This window comes from Phycodurus eques, chromosome 2, assembly GCF_024500275.1.
Source record: "Phycodurus eques isolate BA_2022a chromosome 2, UOR_Pequ_1.1, whole genome shotgun sequence".
Lineage (NCBI taxonomy): Eukaryota > Metazoa > Chordata > Actinopteri > Syngnathiformes > Syngnathidae > Phycodurus > Phycodurus eques.
The window spans coordinates 27,010,531-27,035,227 of NC_084526.1; the positions used below are offsets into that span (position 1 = coordinate 27,010,531).

General features: G+C 40.2%; 3 protein-coding genes across 3 annotated transcripts in view; all 3 read right to left on the reverse strand.

Moving 5' to 3' along the window:
* cdh16 (cadherin 16, KSP-cadherin) overlaps positions 1–11,024 on the reverse strand; it is a 28,341-nt gene extending 17,317 nt beyond the window's left edge. Inside the window, exons 1-10 of the mRNA XM_061670157.1 lie at positions 10,952–11,024; positions 10,686–10,739; positions 10,467–10,562; positions 9,139–9,273; positions 7,732–7,861; positions 6,861–7,019; positions 6,472–6,668; positions 1,774–1,899; positions 1,111–1,261; positions 174–386 (exon numbers count right to left, since the gene is read on the reverse strand). Of these exons, the coding sequence (XP_061526141.1) occupies positions 174–386; positions 1,111–1,261; positions 1,774–1,899; positions 6,472–6,668; positions 6,861–7,019; positions 7,732–7,861; positions 9,139–9,273; positions 10,467–10,562; positions 10,686–10,730 (1,252 nt within the window). The 5' untranslated portion in view covers positions 10,731–10,739; positions 10,952–11,024. The remainder of the gene's footprint in view (positions 1–173; positions 387–1,110; positions 1,262–1,773; positions 1,900–6,471; positions 6,669–6,860; positions 7,020–7,731; positions 7,862–9,138; positions 9,274–10,466; positions 10,563–10,685; positions 10,740–10,951) is intronic.
* A 237-nt stretch (positions 11,025–11,261) lies between these two features.
* On the reverse strand, positions 11,262–14,119 carry rrad (Ras-related associated with diabetes). Its single transcript, XM_061702350.1, has 5 exons — positions 14,035–14,119; positions 13,531–13,923; positions 12,610–12,683; positions 12,313–12,517; positions 11,262–12,119 (listed from the first exon to the last, which is right to left on the reverse strand). Exons 2-5 carry the CDS (start codon positions 13,904–13,906, stop codon positions 11,842–11,844), a joined length of 933 nt encoding a protein of 310 aa, XP_061558334.1. The 5' UTR covers positions 13,907–13,923; positions 14,035–14,119; the 3' UTR covers positions 11,262–11,841.
* Positions 14,120–18,653: 4,534 nt separating this feature from the next.
* On the reverse strand, positions 18,654–23,743 carry LOC133399063 (ATP synthase F(0) complex subunit C2, mitochondrial-like). The gene is made up of 5 exons (XM_061670158.1): positions 23,674–23,743; positions 23,298–23,391; positions 21,138–21,209; positions 19,195–19,394; positions 18,654–19,008 (listed from the first exon to the last, which is right to left on the reverse strand). Exons 2-5 carry the CDS (start codon positions 23,334–23,336, stop codon positions 18,894–18,896), a joined length of 426 nt encoding a protein of 141 aa, XP_061526142.1. The 5' UTR covers positions 23,337–23,391; positions 23,674–23,743; the 3' UTR covers positions 18,654–18,893.
* Positions 23,744–24,697: the final 954 nt, after the last annotated feature.

The following is a 24,697-nucleotide window of genomic DNA, read 5'->3' on the forward strand; positions in this document are numbered from 1 at the left end:
GAGGTAATATCACAGAATGTAAAGTCAGATTCTTTGGATATTATGAATGTCAAACCAAGAAATGTCCTGAGTTTCAGTAGCAGCCAATCCAAGATTGCTAACAAAAGTGCATGACATTTCTTTGGGGAATGAATATACCCAGTCCTTTCTGGAAATAAGAACTATTCAGTCACCTTTTGCATCCTCAGCAGTGATGGTGAGTGTGTACTGCGGTGCTGTTCCCTCCATGCTGTCTGCTTGGACCGAGATGACACCCGAGTCCCGGTCCACTCTGAACAGAGCGCGAGGACTCTCTGGGATTTGGCCAACCAAGCGGTAGAAGATCCGCACATTATCCGTCTTGGGATCGTCATTATCAGCTGCCTGAATTGTCAAGATCTCCATTCCTGGGAATAAAGTAAAATATTCACAAGTCAGTTTTGAGCCACTGGTTTTGGCAAGAGGTTTGGGAGAGTACCTTTTCCTTGAAATCATAAATGCAAAGGCCTGGCCAAAAAAGCTTTTATTGCAGGACCTGATGTGTCACAACCATGTGTGCTTTTTACAAGGTTTTTACAAGAGAGTAACAATGTTTTTCAGTATCCTTCTCTAACTATATGTCTTCATCAAAGGTATGTGGACTGTATTTCTGATTTTGTTAATTCTTCAGAATACTAAATACAGTGTATAAACATGTTTTGCTACAAGAAGACGCTTTCAACTACTGACACATTTGAATGCTCTACAAGGCTATATTATTTATATGATGATGCACTGGGCAAGAAGAGCAACATTGCAACAACACAATTCTGCAAACTTCACAAAAAGCTTCCTGTATGCTCTTCGTAAAATATTTAAAGCAAAAATCCAGTCATATCCCTCTATTTGGTTTGTTGTTTTAGCAATCCTATAACGACCACAATGGGAATACACAGTAATACCCCGCTAAATCACAGGGGATTCATCTTTCGCAGTGTCAATGTATCGCCAATATTTCTGTTAAACAAAACAACATTTTGGAGTTAAAATATTTTCAGAATGGTGTCAAAAAAAGATGCTTAAAATGCCAAAACTGTTGTAGCCTCAATCTTTTTGTTCATTATCCTATATAAGAGAGCAGTGGTCACCCACCTCGAGCTGCCAGTTCCTTGACCACTGTGTGGTACTGTGCCTGTGGAAATGTGGGTCTGTTGTCGTTGGCGTCACCCACCATTACCCGTAACTCCACCGGCTTGGCAATCTCTCGGCCATCTGGACGCTCCACCACAATGCTGATGAGGAACTGACTCAGCAAAGAGAAGAATGCTCATTTAAAATTTAAGTAATTGAAATATGCTGTATAAAAAAACTCACGAATGACTTTGGAGGTGATAATTAGAAACTTGATAGACTGTTACTGTCCAGCGGACAGTGCAGAGTTGAATGCAGTTTCGTCATATAGAAGCTATGGCATGATTTCTTCTTGTGACTTGCTTCAAGTAGGCCCTTAGAGCATTCAAAAGCTCCAAAATTACATTGCTAAATGGACAATATATTGTGATAATTTGTGTTTCTGTTTGTTTTTTTTTATTTCAAAAATGTTTAAAATAGTGATTCTTAAGAGCGACTAGCTTTTTAGTAAAGATTCAAATGCTGCTGCTTTGGGGCACATCACAGCCTTTGACACGACATTACTGCCAGCGCGTAAACAGTGGCATGTAGCTACACGACATTGTTTACATATTTTAAACATTAATTATAAGCACAACATTCATTATTAGGTGCTGGAGATGTTTAGCTTGCAGATTTACAGACCTGGTCTTGCGTTTCTCTGTCCAGAGGTGCGTTGAGATAAATGACTCCTTCTCTATTGACGGTGAAGAGCATCTCTGGAAACTCCCCCTCTAAACTGTACTCTGCTTGACTTCCACTCCATTTCACCTTGATAAACATACACATTAACACTAAAAATGAAGTGAAATTAATTAAATGAATTGTGTTGTACAACTGAAAAATATACAGCACTTTAAGACAGGACCTTGCTTTGCATATGTTATAAAAAGTGAATATTTATTGTAAACTCTTCGAGCAATGCAAGAGGCGAAGCTACCAGTTGTTTACATGATAAGGAGCCAGCGGAAAGCACTGACAATGATGTGGAACAGCGTGTAGCCAAAACTAATCATAGAGGCTGGAGGGGATTTTCCGTTCTTCTTTACAGCCCTTGACGGAGTGCTGTGCAGTGGGGCTGAAAGATTCTCAGTCGCAATCCAGCAGCTCCCAACAAGGAGAGGAGGCTCGTGAAGCCAATGCACACACATCACATGTGTATCGCCTCAACTCACTGTCACACTGTCTCTGGAGATGAGTCCCCAAATGCTATGCTTTTGTATACATACTGGATCAAAACATTACCCAGCTGGGTGCCCCTCAGTGTTAGTGTGTTTCTGAATCTCGGACAATGAAGAGTCATCGCGTTAGTGTTTGTGGGGTTCCGTCTGTCTCCCCTGGATAATTTGTGTTTGAGTTTCATCTGTTTACACAGAAACACTGCATACCCTTCATGAAACATATTGTCAACGAGGAAAGCAAATAATGGATATCAGTTTTCCATTCAAATACAAATATCAAAACAGTAAGATAAAAATAATTGGTTGGCCGACATAAGGATGAGATCTAACTTTATAACATCTGATTCAACATGATTTGCACATCATTGGCTTTCAAAATGATGAATTTTAAAATTTCAAACATAAAACAATCTTGGGGGTGAAAATCTGGTCATAGTTTTGGTCATGTAATGCAGAGGAAGATACAAACAAAACACAGATGTCGCCTCATTTAATTTACACATTTGTAAAAATCACTTGCTAATAATTAACATTCTTGGTGGAATTTTGGATCAGATTGCTCACTAGTAGTTTTGCTCTCTGCTTTAGTAGGCTGCACAAGTTGTTTCTAACTACAATGCAGCAGAAGCAAAACTTACATGATTCACTATGATAAGAGACAGGAAAAATAATTAATTTTTAAACAAGAAGAAAAGCACTGAGTCCCTCTGAGTCAAGCGTGAGAACCCGAGTGTCGTTGCTAGTGACATTGTTGTCACTGATGGCAATTGAGCTCACACATATTTCCTATGGGCATAAAAATGTTCCTGCTTGGTCTTTAATCACTTCTGTATTTTGCCGACAAACACATCAATATATAGGACACAACTTCTTCATGTGTTTTTATAAATGTTCACATTTTATGTACTGCATAATGTGAAACATTGCTAAGAGCAACTTTATTAATGGCTTTTATAATTCAGATAAAGAAAACTTTATTTTATAATGCTACTATAAATCCTGTGATGCAGATAGCTTGAGCTGCACGTGGTTATGAATATCATTTGGGATTTGATGAGAGTTTAAGTGGCTATGACAAATGTCAAGAGGCGCACATCAATTTTGCTTAAAAAAGATTTGCAATGAGTGATTTAATGCAGTAAAGCGCTTTGACTCCAACCATTCACAGAGATTGACGCCTCACTTCCATTTCAATGCCTCACTAGATTGCATTACTAAGTCCAAGTGCTTTTACTGATTGCTTTCCACAATCACAATTTCAGGCAGGAAATTTAAGGCTTGCATTAAGTAACAGAATGAAATAAGCCATCACAACCACAAATATAGATGCAAACAGTCTGGATTTCGTGATAAAAATAATAGCCACATATTACTTTGATCACAACTAACCATTCTGAGGAAAATTAATTTAAGCATGTATGAAAACTCAAGTTATCACCAGTATAAAAGGCCCGTTGCTTTCTGTTGTAGTTTGCCGACATCCTTGTGTATGATTTATTGTTTATTAGACTCCTCCTTTCCGCTGCGTCTCCGTCCACCAGCGTGCCCTTAGTTTATTATTGTTTGATGTAAACCCGCTTCATGACATACCTTTTTTGTCATCGCTTTTGGCTGTACTTTTGTTTTGTTTGTATCCACGTTTATCGTGCTTCTTTTTTTTTTTTTTAATATTAATATATATATATATATATCCATCCATCCATTTTCTGAGCCGCTTCTCCTCATTAGGGTCGTGGGCGTGCTGGAGCCTATCCCAGCTGTCATCGGGCAGGAGGCGGGTACACCCTAAACTGGTCGCCAGCCAATCGCAGGGCACATACAAACAAACAACCATTCGCACTCACAGTCACACCTACGGGCAATTTAGAGTCTCCAATTATTGCATGTTTTTGGGATGTGGGAGGAAACCGGAGTGCCCGGAGAAAACCCACACAGGCACGGGGAGAACATGCAAACGCCACACAGGCGGGGCCGGAACCCAGGTCCTCAGAACTGTGGGGCTGACGCTCTAACCAGTCGCCCTATATATATATATATATATATATATATATATATATATATATATATATATATATATATATATATATATATATATATATATATATATATATATATATATATATATATATATATATATGGTTGTGTTGTTGTTTGTTTGTGCCCTGCGATTGGCTGGCAACCAGTTAAGGGTGTACCCCACCTCCTGCCCGATGATAGCTGGGATAGGCTCCGGCACGCCCACGACCCTAGTGAGGAGAAGCGGCTCAGAAAATAGATCGATGGATACTCTATTTCCATTTATTCTATATTTATCATGATCAATGTTTTTATTTCAGTGGAAAAATGTAACGTACATACATATATATAGCCACTTTCCTTGTTCACTTACGTATAAAAAAGAACGTATACTATTAACCCTGATGACTGGCAAACCTAAATGAGACGCAATTATTTGTGCCTATGAAAATCTAAAGTGCTTCCACACACTGTCAGTGGGTGGAAGGGGCTGTAATAACAGGAGAGATGAGAGGCGGGGGGCGAGTGTGGGGGTGGAGACAGAACGCAGGAGGAGGAGGGAGGGTTTTGTGATGTTGACCTACCTGCTGAGCTCACTGACTCTTGGAAACATGCATTCAAACCACAGAATTCAAAACCTGCTGCAATATTGGAAGAACCTTAACTCCATTGAATGACTGTTTTGTGTGTGTGTGTGTGTGTGTGTGTGTTTTGTTATAAATCCATCCATCCATCCATCCATCCATTTTCTGATCCGCTTCTCCTCACTAGGGTCGCGGGCGTGCTGAAGCCTATCCCAGCTGTCATCGGGCAGGAGGCGGGGTACACCCTGAACTGCTTGCCAGCCAATCGCAGGGCACATAGAAACAAACAACCATTCACACTCACAGTCATGCCTACGGGCAATTTAGAGTCTCCAATTAATGCATGTTTTTGGGATGTGGGAGGAAACCGGAGTGCCCGGAGAAAACCCACGCAGGCACGAGGAGAACATGCAAACTCCACACAGGCGGGGCTGGGGATTGAACCCAGGTCCTCAGAAGTGTGAGGCTGATGCTCTAACCAGTCGTCCACCGTGCCGCCTTGTTATAAATCTCATAATGTAATTCTAAAAAATAATAAATACTATTGATAGGTATCGGAACAACACAATAAAATATCGAGGAGCTTGTAAGATTTTTATACTGTGAATGCATTAGTTGTGGCATCAGGCACGAGCCAGCCATTAGCTATACTGTGATAGGGAAAAAAATACAAAAACAAAGTTGTAAACTGCTAGAATGACGTATGCAATTGGAGGCTATTTAATGATCTTACTCATTTAAAGAATATAAACCAAGAAGAAATTCAATTTACACATTGCTTTATCTTTTTCACATCCCACAGAAAAGTAGACAAAACACATGCAGGCATGCAAGATTAATTTTGCATTAAAAAAACAACACTCAAAGTGTTATACAAGTAGTAGAAAGGGCAAGTAAGTGATAATTCTGAGTTAAAGTGACTCAGCCAGGATGTAACCTGAAAAGATCTATGAACAGCATCAATAATTCAGTATTTGGTTATTTAGGAAGAGGTGCGAGGACCTAAAAACAGCAACCGGCAATGTGATGCCACTTGACTCCATCCAGGTTATTGACATTTGATTTCATTGTAATATGATATTATATAGCACGTCTGCCTCACAGTTCTGAGGATCTGGGTTCAAATCCGGCCTCATCTGTGTGGAGTTTGTATGTTCTCCCCGTGCCTGAGTGGGTTTTCTCCGGGCACTCCGGTTTCCTCCCACGTCCCAAAAAAACATACACGGTAGGCTAATTGAAGACTCTAAATTGTCATTAGGTGTGAATATGAGTGTGAATGGTTGTTTGTTTATATGTGCCCTACGATTGGCTCCCACCCAGAGTCAGATGGGACAGGCTCCAGCACAGCCGCAACCCGAGTGAGGATAAGCGGTACAGAAGATGAATGAATGAATGATATTATAAATAGAACTGCACAAACTGTCTGGTGTTAAGTAATCTGTGTAGTGTGTGTAGTTTGCTGATCACGTTCGGAAGATACAAATAGCTTGAATATTGCAGTGTTTGATTGTTTCAAGTGTATCAGCTAGAATACGTGTTGAAGAGGGTTTGGACTGTTTTACCTGGGAGATGGGGATGGGATAGGGGCCTGGAAGATTCTCCTGCAATCGTACGGGGTCAGGTGATGCCCAAGTATTCCCTGTCACTTCAACAGTGACAATGCCGGTGGTGAAGAAAGCATTGAATTTCCCAGCCATGTCCTTCACCATCACTGATAGTTTATATCTACCGCACATCTCAGGGTCCAGTGTTGAGGCTCCTGGTGATGATGCAAGCATATTTCAATGTCAGTGTTAAAAGACATAAAATGTGTTTTAACCTTAATCTACAGTAAATCTTAATATTACTTTGGCTCGTCATTGGAAATGAATAAGGTTTACGGTTAGGACATACAGTACATGCTAGTATCGTATATGTATGCAAATGAAATTTCTGACTACTGAGGACTGACCGTCCTCGGTAAGGGAAACCTCTCCACTGATGGAATCAATGAAGAACATCTGAGGGGAGGGGATTCTGGGTGTCTGCTCCATCAGGCGGAAACGCAGCTCAGCGTGGGCAGTGTTGCGGTCATCACGATCCAGCGCCTCCACCTGCATGAAGGGTATCCCTGAGAGACACAAGTGGTGGGTACAATGTCAAAAAAGATTTTCACCAGTACCACAGCCACTAAAAGCAACTTCATCTGCAAGTTAATCTGCATCCGAAAAGTATTTAAGTAACTATCTTCACGAAGTGCAAATTATTGTGAGAGGTCAGATTATATACAGTGTTTACATGAAAGTACACTAAATTAGTATTTGGCAGGATTACTCAAAAACTACAAAAAATATTACAAACAAACTTTGCAGCAAACCAAGGAATAACTCGTATATTATATTATATATTTTCAATTTCTCAAAAGGTCCTGATCAAGATATGGATTAACACATTTATTTTGACTTTATCTGTATTTTTTTTTTTGCTTGTATCATCAGCTTGCATTGGGCGCAAATGGGGCAGTAGCCCATTAGATTCAGTCGATGGTAAACGAAAATTCTGTTTGTGGCAGTTGGGCCCAATCTGTAGTGCGCATGAACAACACCGACAAGGCTAGAATGGAACAGCATTGGCTTGACCTTCATGATGATGAAGTCAGACTAGTCAATCAAGCCTTGGCAGAGGTACGCCGCTCTAACAAGTGCCGTTCTAGTTGAAGTGTGTCATCAGTGAGTCATGCACATGGATCATAGCTAAATGGAGATATTCAAATACCAGATTCATGCAAGATTATTGGGTTTCTTTGCACCATCATCCAGATGAGTCTTGTGAGGCTCTCTTACCTTTAAGAAGCCCCAGCTGCACACTGCCCCTCATGCTCTCCTGAATGAAAGTGGGCACGTTGTCATTTTTGTCGATGACGCACACTTCCACCGTGAAGCTCTGGTGCTGCCCTGACATTCTGTAGGACACCTTGTTAGACCCAGAAACAGATCAAATGACGTTCATACTTTATATTCTTTTAAGGACCTTCAAGTTCACACACCGTTTTTAACAAATTAGTGCGACTGAGTAAAGAATTGTTCATATTTTTTTGTTTGTTTGTTTGTTTGTTTGTTTACATTTTATGTCATGCCATCCCCAAACTTACTTCTGTCACTACACTTGGTCATCCTTGGTTCATATTGGAATGGTACTGTATCTGGTGATTGTTATGATGGTCTGTATAGTATTTCCAATGGCTGTTACACACAGAGACATACTGCAGAGATAATTATGTCAGAAATGCTTTTTTTTTTTGTAAGATCCTGGAGCTATAGGAAGCATCCAGATCTGCTCTGGTGTCAAGCATTATCCTGCTAACAGGCTATGAGAATTCTTACTTATACTATATACAGTATACTGTATGTATGGATTTGTTCTTTCCATTTTGGCAGAAAAGTGCAATTTCTTTATTCACCTTTCCCCCCTTGTAGATATTACTATTAGTATTTTTTCCTTTTTTAACATTAATTGAACAATGGGAATTCATCCATCCATCAATTTTCTGTACCGCTTTATCCTCACAAGGGTCGTGGGCGTGCTGGAGCTTATCCCAGCTATCATCGGTCAGGAGGCGGGGTACACCCTGAACTGGTTGCCAGCCAATTGCAAGGCACATATAAACAAACAACCATTCGCACACACATTCACACCTAGGGGCAATTTAGAGCATTCAATCAACCTACCATGAATAATGTTTGTGGGATGTGGGAGGAAACCGGAGCGCCCGGAGAAAACCCACTCAGGCACGAGGAGAACATGCAAACTCCACACAGGAGGGGCCGGGATTTGAACCCCGGTCCTAAGAACTGTGAGTCTTCCACCGTGCCGCCCAATGGGAATTCAGTATACTTAAATATTTAGTGTTTACTATTTTCCATGAGTTGTGATTTAAAATAAAATGTACTGCTAAAAATATACTGTAAACAATAACAGTGGCATGCAGAAGTGACTATACATTGATATAATTTTCACAGTCATAACTGCCCTCTGAGGGAAACCATAACGACAGTGTGGCCCACAATGAAAATCAGCCGGACACCTGTGCTACAGTAATCACTGTTATTTGCCCTCAATCCATTTCTTTTTTTAGTGCATTTCCATGGGAACGGGCTGCTTTTTATTATGCAAAAATACATGTTTTTTAATGGAAGTAAATTGCATCACGTGATATTTTTAAGAAGTACTGCTACATAATGCCTAGATACCTGCAGAGAGTAAGATGGCTGCTTCTCTCGGTCCAGTGGTTTTAGAGCATAAAGAAACTGAGAGTCCACTCCAAATATACCTTCATCATCACCTGTTACCACCAGGTCACTGTAATTTCCCGGAAGGCTGTGGAGCTGAAGAGCACACAATGTTAGTCTGAAAAACAAACAATTGCAAAAAAAAAAAAAAAAAAAAAGAAAGAAAAAAAACATTTTTTTTGTCAAGACGAAAACATTTGATTCATCCATTGAATTTGACCAATAACCATCATCACATGTTAAAACAAGCACAATACTAAAATGGCCTGTTCCCTACCAACTGTACATGGACCCAGTCTGATCAATTCAAGTTCGGCTGTTATAATAATCCAAGAGTAAAAATATAGCTTTTCGAGATCATTCACAAGTAGAAAGATGATGAAAAATGTCTCTTTGTTGTCCATAAAGGACAACCACCATCAGGAGTGTTTAAATACAGTACAATTATTAGGTCGGTTCCATTTATAGAACACAAAGTGGGATCATTTTCCTCCTCCAATCTATTTGAAAAGTTAATAACACCGATTCTTTCAACAAAGAGTGACAGTGTGCTGATGCGAGATGGGGTGATGACACAAAGCAACCAATCAAAGTGCCCTGTCTCCATACTGTTGCACATAATAAATGGGCAGTTTGAGGGACATTTAGGAACAAAATGCCGCCTGCCGACTGGACTGAATAAAAAAGCTGTGTGAAGTTTTACAAGCAATAACAAAAAGACAGGTGATGACCGCAGCATGTGCACTCATCTTCTATATGTTTTCACCAGCCTAATATCAGTACGGCATATGTGCTGATCTAATGGGATTCAGTACAAGACATATGTTTACTTGATAATGATGCTCAGTTTTGATCGACGCTGTCGGATGTGCATGATTAGTTTATTAATAGTTTAATCTACAATTGTATTTTGCTGTATTGTCGAACTGTACTGCATCACGCTGACTTATGTTTAGCCTTGTTAAAGAAGGTGACCAAAGAATTAAGAAGACCTCTCGGTTTGATGCGGTGCAGTTCTACACTAATTAAAAATATACTGCATGTCTCGGACAGTTTTGATTAAAAATTACTGCCAAACATCGTATTTAAATGTAATGCCAGGTGACACAAATAGCTCTTATCACAGTTCTGAAGCATCGGAAATTTGATTTATTTTAATTTACCCCAACAAAAAAGTATACACATCCGCTTGTGTGTAAATGAAGCACGTTTCTCTTGTAAAGCCACGAAAAATTTCTGAGAATGGATTCCATTTAAGTCACTCAGTGCAGTGCCAGAACTTGTTTTACCTTGGATAAATACCATGGGAAAATGCCATCATAGTTCTCTGGGACACCTATTTTAACATTTGCTCCTAAACAGAAAGCAAATATGTTTATCACCACCTGTAAAACAGCGAGATAGGAAGAATTCAGTGACTTTTTTTTTAAATTTACTGAGCCTTTCCTTTTCCATGTGGTAAACAATTTTGTATTTAAAGGTGCATCAGGGTACTGTAAGTATCTTACTATGACAGCAAATATGAGCGCAGGTCCAGCCCTGCTATCAGCCATGATGACTACCTGTAAATGTTAGAACATTTCAAACCCACATGGCTTCAGACAGGAATCTACAGATCTCGCTTGTTACTGCATCACAAACATGGTATTATTTCATGCATTCTGATGTGTAACCTATGAAACATTAAAGTGACACCTCACCGGCAGTACCACAAGACTCACGAAAGCTACATTTGACCAAAAATTCATGAAGGAATATTTTGCTGTATCCTTACCTTCTTGGGATGATGTGTGTGGTCCCTTTGAGAGGTGTGAGCGGAGTTTAAAATTGGCTGGAAAAAGTCTTGTTCTTGTACTCCTTCAGCGGATTAATGTTTAACAAATTCAAATACCCACGCTTAACTACCATGTTTCCTGCCTGTAAAGCCAAAGCCAGAGCACAACCATTCCGCTGACAGCCTCAAATGAATATTCAAGAGGGTGATAATCACAGTACTCACTTTCACTCAACCAAAACAGTGTTTCTTTTTTTTTTTTTCGCTGCAGGAAATAAGAAGTTTTATATTTTCATTTGAAAATTTATTGAAAAAAAATATACATCGAAGACAAAGAAAACCTGAATGTCTACAAGACAAATACAGCATACCGCTTCACAAATTGAACTCAGTGTTAAAGAACAACTGCAATAGTTTCTCTTAATGCTGCAGGTTCTTTTAACTTGACTGAGGCACGAACCTGCGTACCGTCCTTCAAGTGAATATTACTCCAGAATACTTGTGATGCTTTATGGCCGTGTGCATAATGAGATGTATGTATGTTGCATTCAGCATCATTCATTGTACCATTTTAACATCGATGATCCCTTTCAGTAAAATAGAAAAGGAAATCTTTGCAATCTAATAGAAAAAAAAAAAAACCTTTGTGGGTTAAGGCAGACAAAATGAAATAAATAGGCAAAGCTTCATGCACTTGAACACCATTAACATGATATGACAAGTAAAGTCTGTCGTCTACTATAGACTTGGCTTTTGGTGTCTGAAGATCAAAAATATATTTCTGTACAGCTCTATTAGTCCATTTTAGTTAGTGTTCAAATAGAAAACACACAGCGTTGGGTCTTCCGAGGCCAAGAAAAGATGGAAAGTCTTTGTGTCCAATGTAGTTCTCAAAGAACTGTGAGGTCATGGCAGGACTTTGACTTCTGCCTAAAAGCCATCTTCTTGTTTTTGCGTGCAACCATGCGGCCCAGAAATCTTTTGGCTTTCTTGCTGATGCTCTCTCGCCGCCTGCAGTTAGCCATGCGTCGAGCGTTCTCCTCTTTGCTGTCCTTCCTCAGGCGGATTTGCCTAACGATGCCCTCAAACAGGTCCTGCACGTTGTGGTGTAGGGACGCCGACGTCTCTATGAACTTGCAGTCAAACACCATCGCACAAGCACTCCCCTCTGCAATAACAATCACAATCGAGGGAGAAATATGACTTCACTGAGACGTTAACTATGCACATTTAATCCTAAAAAAAGAGATTTCTTTCTAAATAGCTGATCTCTTCAAATGCCAGCTCACCCAAAACTTTTACTTGAAACAGTTTCTTTGTCTTATTAGTTTGGCTACATAGGGTTAACAATAAGGACTCACCATCAACTGACACTTCTCTGGACCTCACCAGGTCACTCTTATTGCCCACAAGGATTATGGGAATATCTTCAGACTGTCTGGCCCTGCGCAGCTGAATTCGCAACTCCGACGCCTTCTCGAAGCTTGATTTGTCCGTCACCGAGTACACGATGATGTAGGCGTCACCCATCCTCATGCACTGCTCCTTTAGCCACTGGCTGTTATCCTTTGTAGTAAAAAAAAATTCTAGTTTTCAGCATCATATATTGATGACGAATATTCATTTGTATAAATGGTAATTATGATTATGAACCTCACCTGTTCCCAGACGTCATACAGCACAATAGCTGATTCTTCCTCATCCACCACAATAGATCTGTCATAGGAGTTTCCTGAAGTGGTAGAAACAAATAAAAATAATACGTTACACCAAAATAGCATATTTAAGCGATTTTTTAAATTTTTTTGCAATGTACATTCTGGACGGGATGACATCTATATATGGGCTGGCCTTTGACACTAGATTTTGCTTAGTGTTTACAGCATTATTGGATGTGTTTGTGACAGCTGAGTGCAGCGCTGGTGCCGGGCTGGAGATGGAAATAGCAATAATCAATACGTGTACACTCTTGCACGCAGAAATAAGAAACCAATCCATCAGAGCAAATTTGCCATCACGGATTCACACAACTGTTATATGAATGCATCCATCCATTTTCTATACCGCTTATCCTGTTAAGGACAGCAGCCTATCCCAGTGGACATCGGGCAGAAGGACCCTGGACTTGTTCGCCAATTAATCACATTGTTGTTGTTTTTTTTGGGGGGGGGGGGGGGGTGTGAAAGACAACAAAAAAACAGTGGAGCTCTTTTGGGATTTTGACAATTTGCATTTTCTGCAAATCAATTTTCAAATTGACAATATTTGTATCTGGGAGTCATGCTGTCATTTGTTTTTATGATTTTGGGGGGGCTGTAGCTCGAGAAACACAACTCTCATTAACACCTTCACTATGAGTGGGAACTGCCTGCAATGAAGTCAGGCGAGTGCAGCACTGCTGGGCAAGTATCCCGAAGCACAGTCAACTGTTTTAAAGTGGCTGTGGGCTCTTTCCGTCTAACTCTTTTGTACGTTTTGAATTGCTCTGTATTGGAATTGACCTTTGGTGACACAGTTAAGGGCACGATGAACTCGCCGCGCGAGGGATGATGACTGATTGTCTGCACCGCATCGTTTACCTGCTTCGTCACAGTCGTGAGCAGCGTCCTCAACTCCGCCGAAGACGCGCGCCAGGCTCGACTTGCCCACGCCGTGCTCCCCGAGGAGAACCACCTTGTGCACCTGCGAGTCGGCCTCGCTGCCGGTGGAGATGACCGAGTCCGAGGAGTCGCTGGCGCAGCTGCCCCGGTGCTGCTCGTTCTGGGAGTAGGTGGTGCAGCGCAGCATCTTGGACAGCTCGTGGTTTTGTCCGCTCGGGTGCACGGCGGTGGCGCGCAGGTCCCTGTCGTCCACCGGCATGCTTCTGCGGTGCAGGTTGGCCATGTTCACGGGGAAGGGCGTGCTGCCTCTCCTCTTGTCCATGCTCCGCAATTTGTCGCTCTTGTTCAAAGTCATTGCTTAAAACAGAGGTCCTGTGGACACATGGACCAAGACTTATCGGTGTGGTCCTGTACGGCTAAAGGTCGATCAAATCACAACCTACAGTTTATCATCTCAAACCAAAAATGTATGAAATCACTTACTAGGTGCTGCCAATAAATCCAACGATGCCTGGTTCAGGAATCCCGCAGTCGTGCCTTTCTTTCAGTGGTCGCCGCTCACTTTATTTATACAGAAGCAGATGTGACGTCACGCAGACTCGCGGCCCATTCTTATTATAGTCGTGCGTAATGGCAGCCTCGCGCGGCGGAGGGGGGTGGCTGGAAGAGCGAAGGAATTTCCCTTCCGTCAAGCCAAATGGAGCATCCTCCTCCCACGCCGATATTTGGGAAGGGAAAGCCCACTAAAAGCCTGACGGATATCAATATTTCATTGGCCAGGTCCATTTAGAGAAGCTGAGCGGTACGTGCTGGCAATCCAGAAAAGCAAACGTGCATGCTGTTTGTGAGTCATGCACGCTCTCCGTCGGCACATATCAACAACAACAACAACAAAAAAACATGCATTATTACATCTGGTTAAGAACACAACTGTAGTACAGTAGATGCCAGGGGGAAATGACAAATTAGAACATCTCGTCAATAGGCCAAATGCTGTATTACGTCGATCTGGCTGGCAAAATAAACATCGATCATGTGATGCAAATCCATATTGTTTGATACCAACATCGCAATTTGATGGATCTCATTTTTCTCGCGTACCAGATATTTTGGCCATTGAATATAGCCCTACGTCATCCCCCCCCCCCGTACTGTACTTCACTTCTGGGCAGTGCATGGTGACTGGCCCAATAGTTAAATCAAGTGTGAGCTATTGGCTCTCTCTTGTGGCAACATGATGTACTGCATCTCATGCCTCCTATGGTCCATTCCTTTAAAAGTGAGTCATGAATAATGGTGGACTGAACACATGCTGTCATCCAAGACGTGCAGGCCAGACTTAAGGACATTCAGCTATGTCTTGAAGTTAAGGCAACAACGGCCAGCTAAACTAGTCATCACAACTCAGTCACCAAACATCAACAGCTAACACAGCACTAGTTAGCAACATGTTTTGGACATGAATAGAAAAAAACTCCTTTGCACTATTTGTAATATTATTGGTGCAGATTATTCTCTTTACAAAACCAAATTGTGGTCTATTTAAATCATTGATTTGATAAATTAAAAAGTTACATTTAATAAGAATAATGAGCACATTTGCAACTAAACATTGTTTAGCCGGGACATGTACAGACCCTTCCCAAAAATTTGAATATCATGGAAAAGTTTATTTATTTCCATAGTTCCATTCAAAAAGTAAAACTTTCATACATTATAGATTCAGGGCCAACAATTTAAACAATTTCAAGCATTTATTTGTTTATTTTTACATAATCTGGCCTTCCAGCTCATAAAACAAAAACAAAAAAAACAGGAATTCAAAAAATTTGAATACTGTGAAGAAATCAACCCAAGTTTTGCAGGCCATAATTTTTTTTAACTGAGTGTCACACACTCATCATCTACTACACTCAAAGCATCTGCACAAGTTTCCCCAGGTGTCATTAAATAGTTTCAGTTCAATATGGGGAAGACTGCAGACTCGACAACTGGCCAGAAGACCATCATTGATACCCTCCATAGGATGGGTAAGCCACAAATGTTCATAGCTAAGGAAGCTGGCTGTTCACAGAGCATATCAATGGAAAGTGATTGGAAAGTGGAAGGAGAAAATGTGGCAGGAGAAGATGCACCAGCAAAAGAGATGACCGTGGGCTTCAGCAGATTACCAAACAGGTTTCAGATCAAAAGATGAATGAGACAAAAGTTAAGAATAGCAGCTTTTATTTTATGGTATTTATATCTAGATGTGTTCAACAACTCAGAGCAGCTTTTGTTTGAAACCACCCACTTTTTAAGTGAGCAAAAGTATTGGAACAGCCATAAATTAACTTAAAGTGAATAACTTAATATTTGGTGGCATAACCCTTACTTCACCAGACTGTTGCATTCTTCATATGAAATGCTTTTCCAGGCCTTTCCGGCAGCCTCTTTTATTTCTTGTTTGTTTCTGGGGATTTCTCCCTTCAGGAGGTAAAATGCATGCTTATTGTGTCAAGGATAATTGACGGTGAATGACTTGCTAAGACCTTCCACCCCCCCCCCCCCCCGATGAAGTCCTTTGTTGTGTTGGCAGTGTATTTTGGGTCATTGTCTTGTTGCATGATGAAGCTTCTCCCGATTAGTTTGGATGCATTTTTTTCCTGTACATTGCCAGACAAAATGGTTTCGTAGACTTCAGAATTAACTAACCCTAACCCTGTGACCATCATGAGTTACATCATCAATAAAGACTAGTGAGCCTGTTCCAGAAGCAGCCATGCATGCCCAAGCCATGACATTACCTCCACCATGCTTCACAGATGAGCTTGTGTGTTTTGGATCACAAGCAGATCCTTTCTTTCTCCATACTTTGGCCTTTCAATCACTTTTGTAGAGGTTAATCTTGGGTCCATAAAACTTTGTTTCAAAACCTTTGTGGCTCTTGTCTATACTACTTTGCAAAATCCAATTTGGCCTTCCGATTCTTTTTGCTGATGAGTGGTTTGCATCTTGTGGTATGGCCTGAATATTTCTTCTCTCGAAGTCTTCTTCAAAGAGTGGATTGTGGTACCTTCACCTGTGCCCTGTGAAGGTTGGCAGTGATGTCACTGACTGTTGTCTTTGGGTGTTTCTCCACAGCTCTCACAATGTTTCTGTCATCAACTGCTGTTCATGCCCTGGGCCAACCTGTCCGACGTTTGTTGCTCAGTGCACCTGTATTTTCTTTCTTTTCCAGGACATTCCAAATTGTTGTATTGGCTATCCCCACTGGTTTGTGCAATAGCTCTGATTGATTTTCCTTCTTCTCTCAGCTTCAAAATGGTTTGGTTTTCTCCCATAGACAGCTCTCTGATCTGCATGTTTCTTTAAGAGCAAAGGCAGTTTTCACAGGTGAACGCCAAAAATAAGCGCTAATGTTTAAGCAATCAATCTAAAAGGTAACACCTGAGCAACTACAACCACCCATCAGTCACATGATCCAATACATTTGCTCACTTGAGAAGTGGGTGGCTTCAAACAAATGTTGCTGTCCTGAATTAACACATGGAGATGTAAATACCATGAAATAAAAACTGGAATTCTGAACTTTTGTTTGATGTTCCTCTTTTGATCTGAAACCCAAATGGCTTCAGTATATAACAAAAAACAAAGGAATTGACCTTGCTGTTCAAGTACCTTTGGAGGGGACTGTAGTATACTTAACATATTAATAAAACATATAAACATAAGCTTTTCCAGAATACATTTAAAAAATATATTTTCTTTCATTAAATGATCGAGTTCATGATCTTCTGGCCCTCACCTATTGCCTGGGGTGGATAGAATTGTTCAAAATTATCCTGCTATGAAATATACAGTAAAACTTGGTCCTTATACAATGAATATGAAATTTGTCTATATTAAGAGTAGGTTGATGATATACTTTATCCATCCATTTTCAATACTGCTTATCCTCATTCGGGTCACAGCCTTGCAGGTGAGCTGGAGCCTCACCCAGCTGACTTTGGGTGAGAGCCTGGGTACACCCTGGACTAGTTACCAGCCAGTATAGACACCCATTCACACATATGGATAATTTAGTTTTCAATTAACCAAACCTGCATTGTTTTCAGAATGTGGGAGGAAGCCGGTGTACCTGGAGAAAACCACACAGGAATGCCATACCCAGGATTCGAACCATAAGCCTCAGAACTGTGAGACTGTGAACTCAAAGGTGCACTGCATCATACTGAGGTGTTTGTAGCTTTTTTTGGACCTCTTGTGGGATTGCATATTTTTTTAAAGAAGAAACTTGGACCATCGGATCAATTTATCCCAAGACTTCGCTGTGGTTCCTGTTTCCATAGTACTAATGGATTAGTTATACCCGTTTAAGGTTGTACAATAAAAAGTGTAATTATATTAAAAAAAATTAATCAACTGCTCTTCCCAATGTGCCTTTGGCATTTACAATTTGCCAGAGGACAGGACTTTCTCTGCTGGCCTAAACAATAACAGGACTGACCCGTTTACAAAGTAAGTCATTTTTTCCCCCATTGTCTATCTTCATTTCATAACATTTGTCTTGACTGCACTGCTTCCAGTAATACTGAATTACTTTTTTTTGTCCTATTAGAGTTCAGCCTCTATTCGCTGCAATGACAATATAAACTGCCTAGGGCTTTCAAAATCAGTAGTGCTGGCTAATGTGAACTACATTGCAATGAGACTGTTTAATTAAGCAATCATATTTCAAAAACAACCTCACCTCATCAATGACGTCATTTTTCCATCCTCAGATTGGTTGGCAGGGCAAAACTTGTTAGAGCCAAGATGAAATGCGTGGAAATTGCATGTTGTGTTTTTGTATTGTATTGACTGTTTTATACACAAAATGTGACTGGTGGTCAGGCCAGCCCTCACTGAAGGCAAAGGTACCGAATATATATTAAGAGTAGGTTGTTTGCCGCCACTGCAATTTACAAGTGAAAGATTCCCAAAATTAAGTTAATTTTTACTGTCAAATTATTCCCTCATATCGCTGCATGAAAACTAGATTTTCATATTGAGATTGATTTCCATTTTCAAATTAACCTGGAAATGTTTCAAAATACATAAATTAAAATGCCCAAACAGAGTTCACTGATCCAATGGTTTCTTTTGTTATGAGATCTTTAACCAAAACAAAAAAAACAAAAAAAGATTAAATATATTAGCAAAAGCCATTAAAAATGGTGGGTTTGCCAACTGTTCACAATCATTTCAGACAATGAGGACTAAGCACCATGATTGAGTTCTTGTACCATTCACGGACATGCAGACTGCTCATTCTTGCTAACATTGTGACACGTCCCTGGCTGCAGCAATCTTAAAATGGGTTACATTGCAAACAGAATGAGGAACGCAACCATCAGACAAAAGAGACCCATGGCCTCGGAGAGCGCGAATCCCAGGATGGCGTAAGAGAACAACTGTTGCTTCAGAGAAGGGTTCCTGTGAAGAAAAAAAATAACAGTATTTACAAATTAAAATAAAAATGTTTGGCAAAAACATGCCACATCTTCCCTTGTACACCCCAAACTATAAATGACCTCTGTTACCCATCAAATATATATATATATATATATATTTTTACATTTGGCAGAGAGATTCCAACCATGTTGGTACAACACGGTTTACCTGGCATATCCAATGATGAGGCTCCCGAACACTGTCCCAATGCCGGCTCCAGATCCGGCCACTCCGACAGTGGCAGCTCCAGCTCCAATGAACTTGGCAGCAGTGTCGATGTCACGGCTCACCGCGCTGGTCTGAAATCCACGCAGCGACACCTGCTGCTGGGAGGTGGCTATTCCATGTAGTGGGAGGAATGCAGTAGTCTACAAAAAGAAAATAATCCAGTTAAAGTAAAGGTCACAGGTCTTTCAATAATAGGGCCTTTCCCTGTGCTAACGAACGCTGATTGGTTGACAGACCTCTGTAGGCATTTACTTTTTCATCCACAGAGCCGCCATTATGCGGTGTTACGCAAGGCTCGAAATGACAGCATTAAAATACATTGAAAAGAAAAACTTCCGAATCACCGATCGAGCGTGGCAGACCTCGCGGCGGCGGACCTCGACACAAGCTTGCGGGGAGATCTGCTACCGCCCCGGCGGCAATGGCCACCGCTGGCCGACTTGGTCCCGCTAAAGAGCGGAGGTGCGAGCCCAAGCGGGCGTGTGCATCATCCTCGGCTGCGCCAGAGGAGACGAACACCGCCGTGAGGCTGACCGATGGGGAAGCTCTGATACAATCCAGTCAGTCGCAGGGGAAAAAAATAATTAAAAAATCTTAAGTTTACAAATAAATATTTGCAATGGACTGTCTTTATTTTTTCATGCAAACACATTTACAGATAAATACTACACACTGGTGTATTTAAAAACTGAGTAAGAGCTGTTCATGAAGTCATTTTTTTATTGAATCCTATCCAGGTAAGGTATTTGCAATGACAACCTGGCTGCAGACAGAATAGAAGCAAATACGTATACAAACTGTACAATATGATACAGTAACAAGGTAAATATTACATCACAGTACATGTTGAATAAAGGTTCCATGAAAGGCATCTGAGCAGATATTCTCTAAAGCTGGAGAACTTCCATGAAGAAAAATATAATCGCCTGAATGCCAAGACATGAGAAAAACTTGTCTTTTTGAATAAGTATATAAATAAATGTAGAAGGCTGCAGATGATTATAGATGTGATTTATTAATTTGTAGTGGAACTGTTCAAAGCTTCAGGCTCATTTCCCTATTGCATTTTCCATCTGATAAATCACATCTATCATCATCTGCAAGCTTCTGTTCCGCAATCCATTTAGGTATGTTATCTCAATGAAATGGAATAAATGTATTCAAATGTATTGAAATGTACATGTATATAATACAACTCGAGCTCAAAGACTGTCTGGTGCCAGGTTGGCATTGCAAATGTGAATCAGTTATCAATTCTCTCACCTGGATAAAGGGTAAAGTTTTAAAAGCATCAAATATATTTTAAATTTACATTGAAAGCTTGAAATGCCAGCATTTTTTAGATTCAGTAGGTGTCAGTAATGCGCAACATAAGCCTCATTTGCTGAAGCTACTCTGAACTAATTAGTGCGATGGAAACAAACCACATGGGCCACAGGAACCTTTTACTACCAGGAACTCAAAGTTCCTGGGATGGTTGGTGGAAAAGCCCCTAATGATCTGTGTTTTCCAGTAGACATTCTAAGCCTGTTAGCAGTTTTTTTTAATTATTTGAGTGAATATATTTGCCCCCCAATTGCTTCAAACATGCAATAATTAATGGAATATCCCAAACAAACCGTAAAGTTTTGAGGTCAGCTCAGCTGTGACCTCTAAAAGCTTGACCTCGGGGATTTCCCCCATAAAATTTATTACAGGTAATCAACAGCAATGAACCAATAAACAGTCAAAGGCCAGTATAATCCATTATGAATCACTTGAAGAAAAGGTATTACAACTTTAGTTCTTTATTGGGAACTGTAATGCTGTTACTTTTTACATTAAATCCCACTTGATAAAAATGACATCAACCGTGCAAAATTTCAGTATAGGTAGCTGCTCACCTCTGCCCTCTTACCATCCGATACTACAGCTGCTGACAGTGGCCTGTACAGAGCCCGAGATCCTGCACGGACCTGTATAAAGAGGAACAGAACATGGGAACGATGTTGTGATGTAGTAAAATAATTAATCTTCTAATAGAGCGCTCATAATTGTCTAAACAGACACTAGTTGTGGTGCAAGTCTGATAAAATTCAGAGAAAATGTATACATTTTACAGACGGCCCTTGGTTTATAGTGGTACTGACATACGTTCTGAGGTTCCAACAGTTCGCACTGAACTACTTAGCGCATTGGCGTCAGAATATGGAGTCACCCAAGACGAAGGAACGCTCAGTTACCACCGTATTGACTGTATTTCCATCTGTTATATTTATGGCATTGAAGTGTTTGTCGTACAAATGTGTATTTGTTGTATATGTTAATTCTGTAAGGCTATGATGGGTCTGTTGTAGGAACGCAACTCCCTCTTAAACCGAGGAAACCTTATACACTAAGTACAAAGCTTCCAACCTTTAATCTACAGTATTTATGTTTTACTGTAAACCCCCACTATTCATGTTGATCAGGACCAAGCCCTGCCATAAATAGTGAATATCCAGTTTAGAATTGCCTATGCATGTCACGATATGGCAGCAAAGCACGGTCTATTTGACAAGGCAATTGTCTGACTAAATGAAGCGCCTCCCTTCACTGCATCATAGTTCCTTGGCACAAAGATGCCACAAGCTGGTGCCAAAGTAATATCTTTATATTAGACATGGCTTTGGCCTAAGCACAAAAATAGTAAATAGCTTGAGGTGAGTTTTACAACAAATAATCGATAGGTTCCTGCAGAAAAATCTGTGAATGTGAATTTGCGAACGCTGAACCACAAACGTGGGGGTTCACTGAATTGCATTCAGTAGGATCTTTAAGCGGAAGGTCACGTGACCAAACCTGGAAAACGGGATAGCTGACTTCCTGTGTATGCTACTCTAACGAGCATAACTAGCATTGATGACGTGATCGCTTGCAGCCGAACATGCTGAAATTTTGTTTCCTATGTCTGGTGTCTTAAATACACGCAAATCATTTATTTATACAAACATAATATGATGTGTGTGTGTGTCTGTGTGGATGAGTGGTGGGAGGGGATTGATTTGAACTATGTGAAGCACTTTGAGTTGCATGTCATTGGACGGAAAAACGCTCTGTAGACAAAGTTTGACTTTTGATTTGAGATATGTAAACACAAAAGAAGCCTAAACATTGGATAATGTCATCACTGGTGGCTCTGTGATGACATCTTGTTTAAAAAAAATAAAAATAAAAAAAAAAGACCTGTTTGAGTTTGTCACGGTCCCCTTCGCCATTCACCCCGGGCGAGGACAACATGCTTTTACCCGTTTTGCTGAATGAGTTAGTAGGTTCCGTATATAGCTGATTGGATTCTGTATATGTACTGCATGAAATGCAATATACTTTTTTCGACCCCAATAACCAGTACTAATATTGATATAAGGTGAAGAATCCAAGCACAACATAGACAACGGTTTGACGAAGTATGGCCAATGGGCCACAAAACAGTCTGCTTCGGTCTTTCATTTGGCCCACCAACTGTTTACATTCTCAAGAGTCCTGTAATATTTGTGGCACTAATTTAGCCATTCCCCTACCATTTAAATGTATTAATCATAAATAATTTAATTTAATTGTAAAAGACCAAAATACAAACTATTAGTAAAATAAACAATTTTACCTATACGGTTCGCTATAATTAATTAGAAATACAACATGAGGAATTATTGAATTAAACCCTTTTACACATCGTGCATTGACTTTAAAAAAAAAAAATTTTTTATAAAGGTCATCCACAAATAACTTGGCCCTTCTGTCTGCCACTCGAGCACAAAACCTTGCCCACCCCTGATGAAGATTTTCGTCGTTGTTGTTAATTGAATGCGTTTAACCATGAGAGTGGTCGGCCACTGACTGCGTCGTCCTTGCTCACGCAGTCTAACTCGTTAGCAAAGGGTCACTGGCAGAGCAACGCATCGAGCAAACTACAGAGCAGAAAGGCTCCGAACACAATTCAACTCATGAAGCTGCCACTAACTCGAAACGAAATGTCACATTGACGTCTATACGTTGTCATTTCCACGCAATTTGCGTCGCCTCACCAGAGAGGGCGTCGAGACGAACTTAGCACAGGCATACATGACGATAGGACGTCCTCGTCGGGTCAAGCACTGGAGCTGGAGATGATTAAGAGGGCTGCACAATGACAGACAACATCCATTGAAAACATCACAAGGTACACATTCATTGAAATGCTGAAGGTAACTTGCTTCAGCACAGTAACAATGCTAGTGGAAGAGTGGGCACAAACAAGTAAGGTCAGCGTTGAATACAAGCGAAAACGTGGCTGACAACAAGCTAGTGCAACACAACAGAATAACGTTGCTTGTTTGAAGTGAAAATGTAGCGTACAGGCGACACATATTGTTATGAAATTGTAATTTAAACGGCGCTGTGACAGAAGAGTTAAGCCCTTACCGGTGACGAGTGGAGGTCGAACGCGAGAGAGAGAGAGAGCGAGAGAGACAGAGGATTGCGCATGCGCGATGAACCCTTCGGGATTTACTTCCGGTGTTGGGTGCGTACGATCAGAAGCGCTGAAACAAGCGCCAATATCAGATCAATATGAGCCACATTTGACTTTTAAAACGAACAGATGGACCAGCTTTAAATGTGTATGTAAAATATATGCAATAATTCAGCAATACATTTAAAATAGTTACATCTAAATGCAATATATATTTTTTTTATTATGGTGCAATCAATAATAATGAGATCAATGGATAATAAAATTAATAGATTTAAGTGAACCAATAATAGGAAAAACAGCCACATTAATGAAGCAACATTACAAGTGTACAGCATTAGTAATGTAAATCAAATGTTCAATTGTAATATTTATGTTAAATTATGATCGCTAAAACAATTATGTAATAAAATGCATTTGAGAATGTTAACCCTATATTTAAAATTGTTTGTTTTACTAGTTGTTTTTATTTTATCTTCAATAAATCAACTAGCAAATTATTTTATGTGATGAATGAATACAAATTTAATACATGAATTTTAATGAACCAATTTATGGTGAAAAAAGGGAAAATTAATGCAACAAATATTACAGGACTGTATAATATAATATAACTGCCAGATTTCGAAAGGAGCGAGCCGTAGCCATATACATAGACATTTTTAGGGGCAAGCGCTCAAGGCCAAAAAAGTGCACCCATCGCCAAAACTATTTATATTATTAAGGAAAAACAGAATGCTATATTACATTTGTATCTATTGCTGTTAACATAATCAACACAGTCACTAAAACAACAATTAACAAAGGTGGCGTGAATATAAAAAGTCTACAGACCCCTGTTCAAAAGGCAGGTTTTTTTTGTATACAGAAATGAGACCAAAAACTTTTTCCCCCACTATTAGTTAACTTGTGTCCTCTATGACTCAATTGAAAAAATATATATATTTGTAAGGGGAAGTGAAAATGAACAACTGA

Coding starts and splice junctions, on each gene's coding strand:
- rrad (XM_061702350.1), bottom strand. CDS start 13,906: ATGACTTTGAACAAGAGCGACAAATTGCGGAGCATGGACAAGAGGAGA. Junction 12,518..12,609: donor TGTATGACGTCTGGGAACAG/GTGAGGTTCATA, acceptor TTTACTACAAAG/GATAACAGCCAGTGGCTAAA. Junction 12,120..12,312: donor CAGAGAAGTGTCAGTTGATG/GTGAGTCCTTAT, acceptor TTGTTATTGCAG/AGGGGAGTGCTTGTGCGATG.
- LOC133399063 (XM_061670158.1), bottom strand. CDS start 23,336: ATGTATGCCTGTGCTAAGTTCGTCTCGACGCCCTCTCTG. Junction 21,210..23,297: donor TCGTCTCGACGCCCTCTCTG/GTGAGGCGACGC, acceptor CTCTTTATACAG/GTCCGTGCAGGATCTCGGGC. Junction 19,009..19,194: donor CTCATCATTGGATATGCCAG/GTAAACCGTGTT, acceptor TTTTCTTCACAG/GAACCCTTCTCTGAAGCAAC.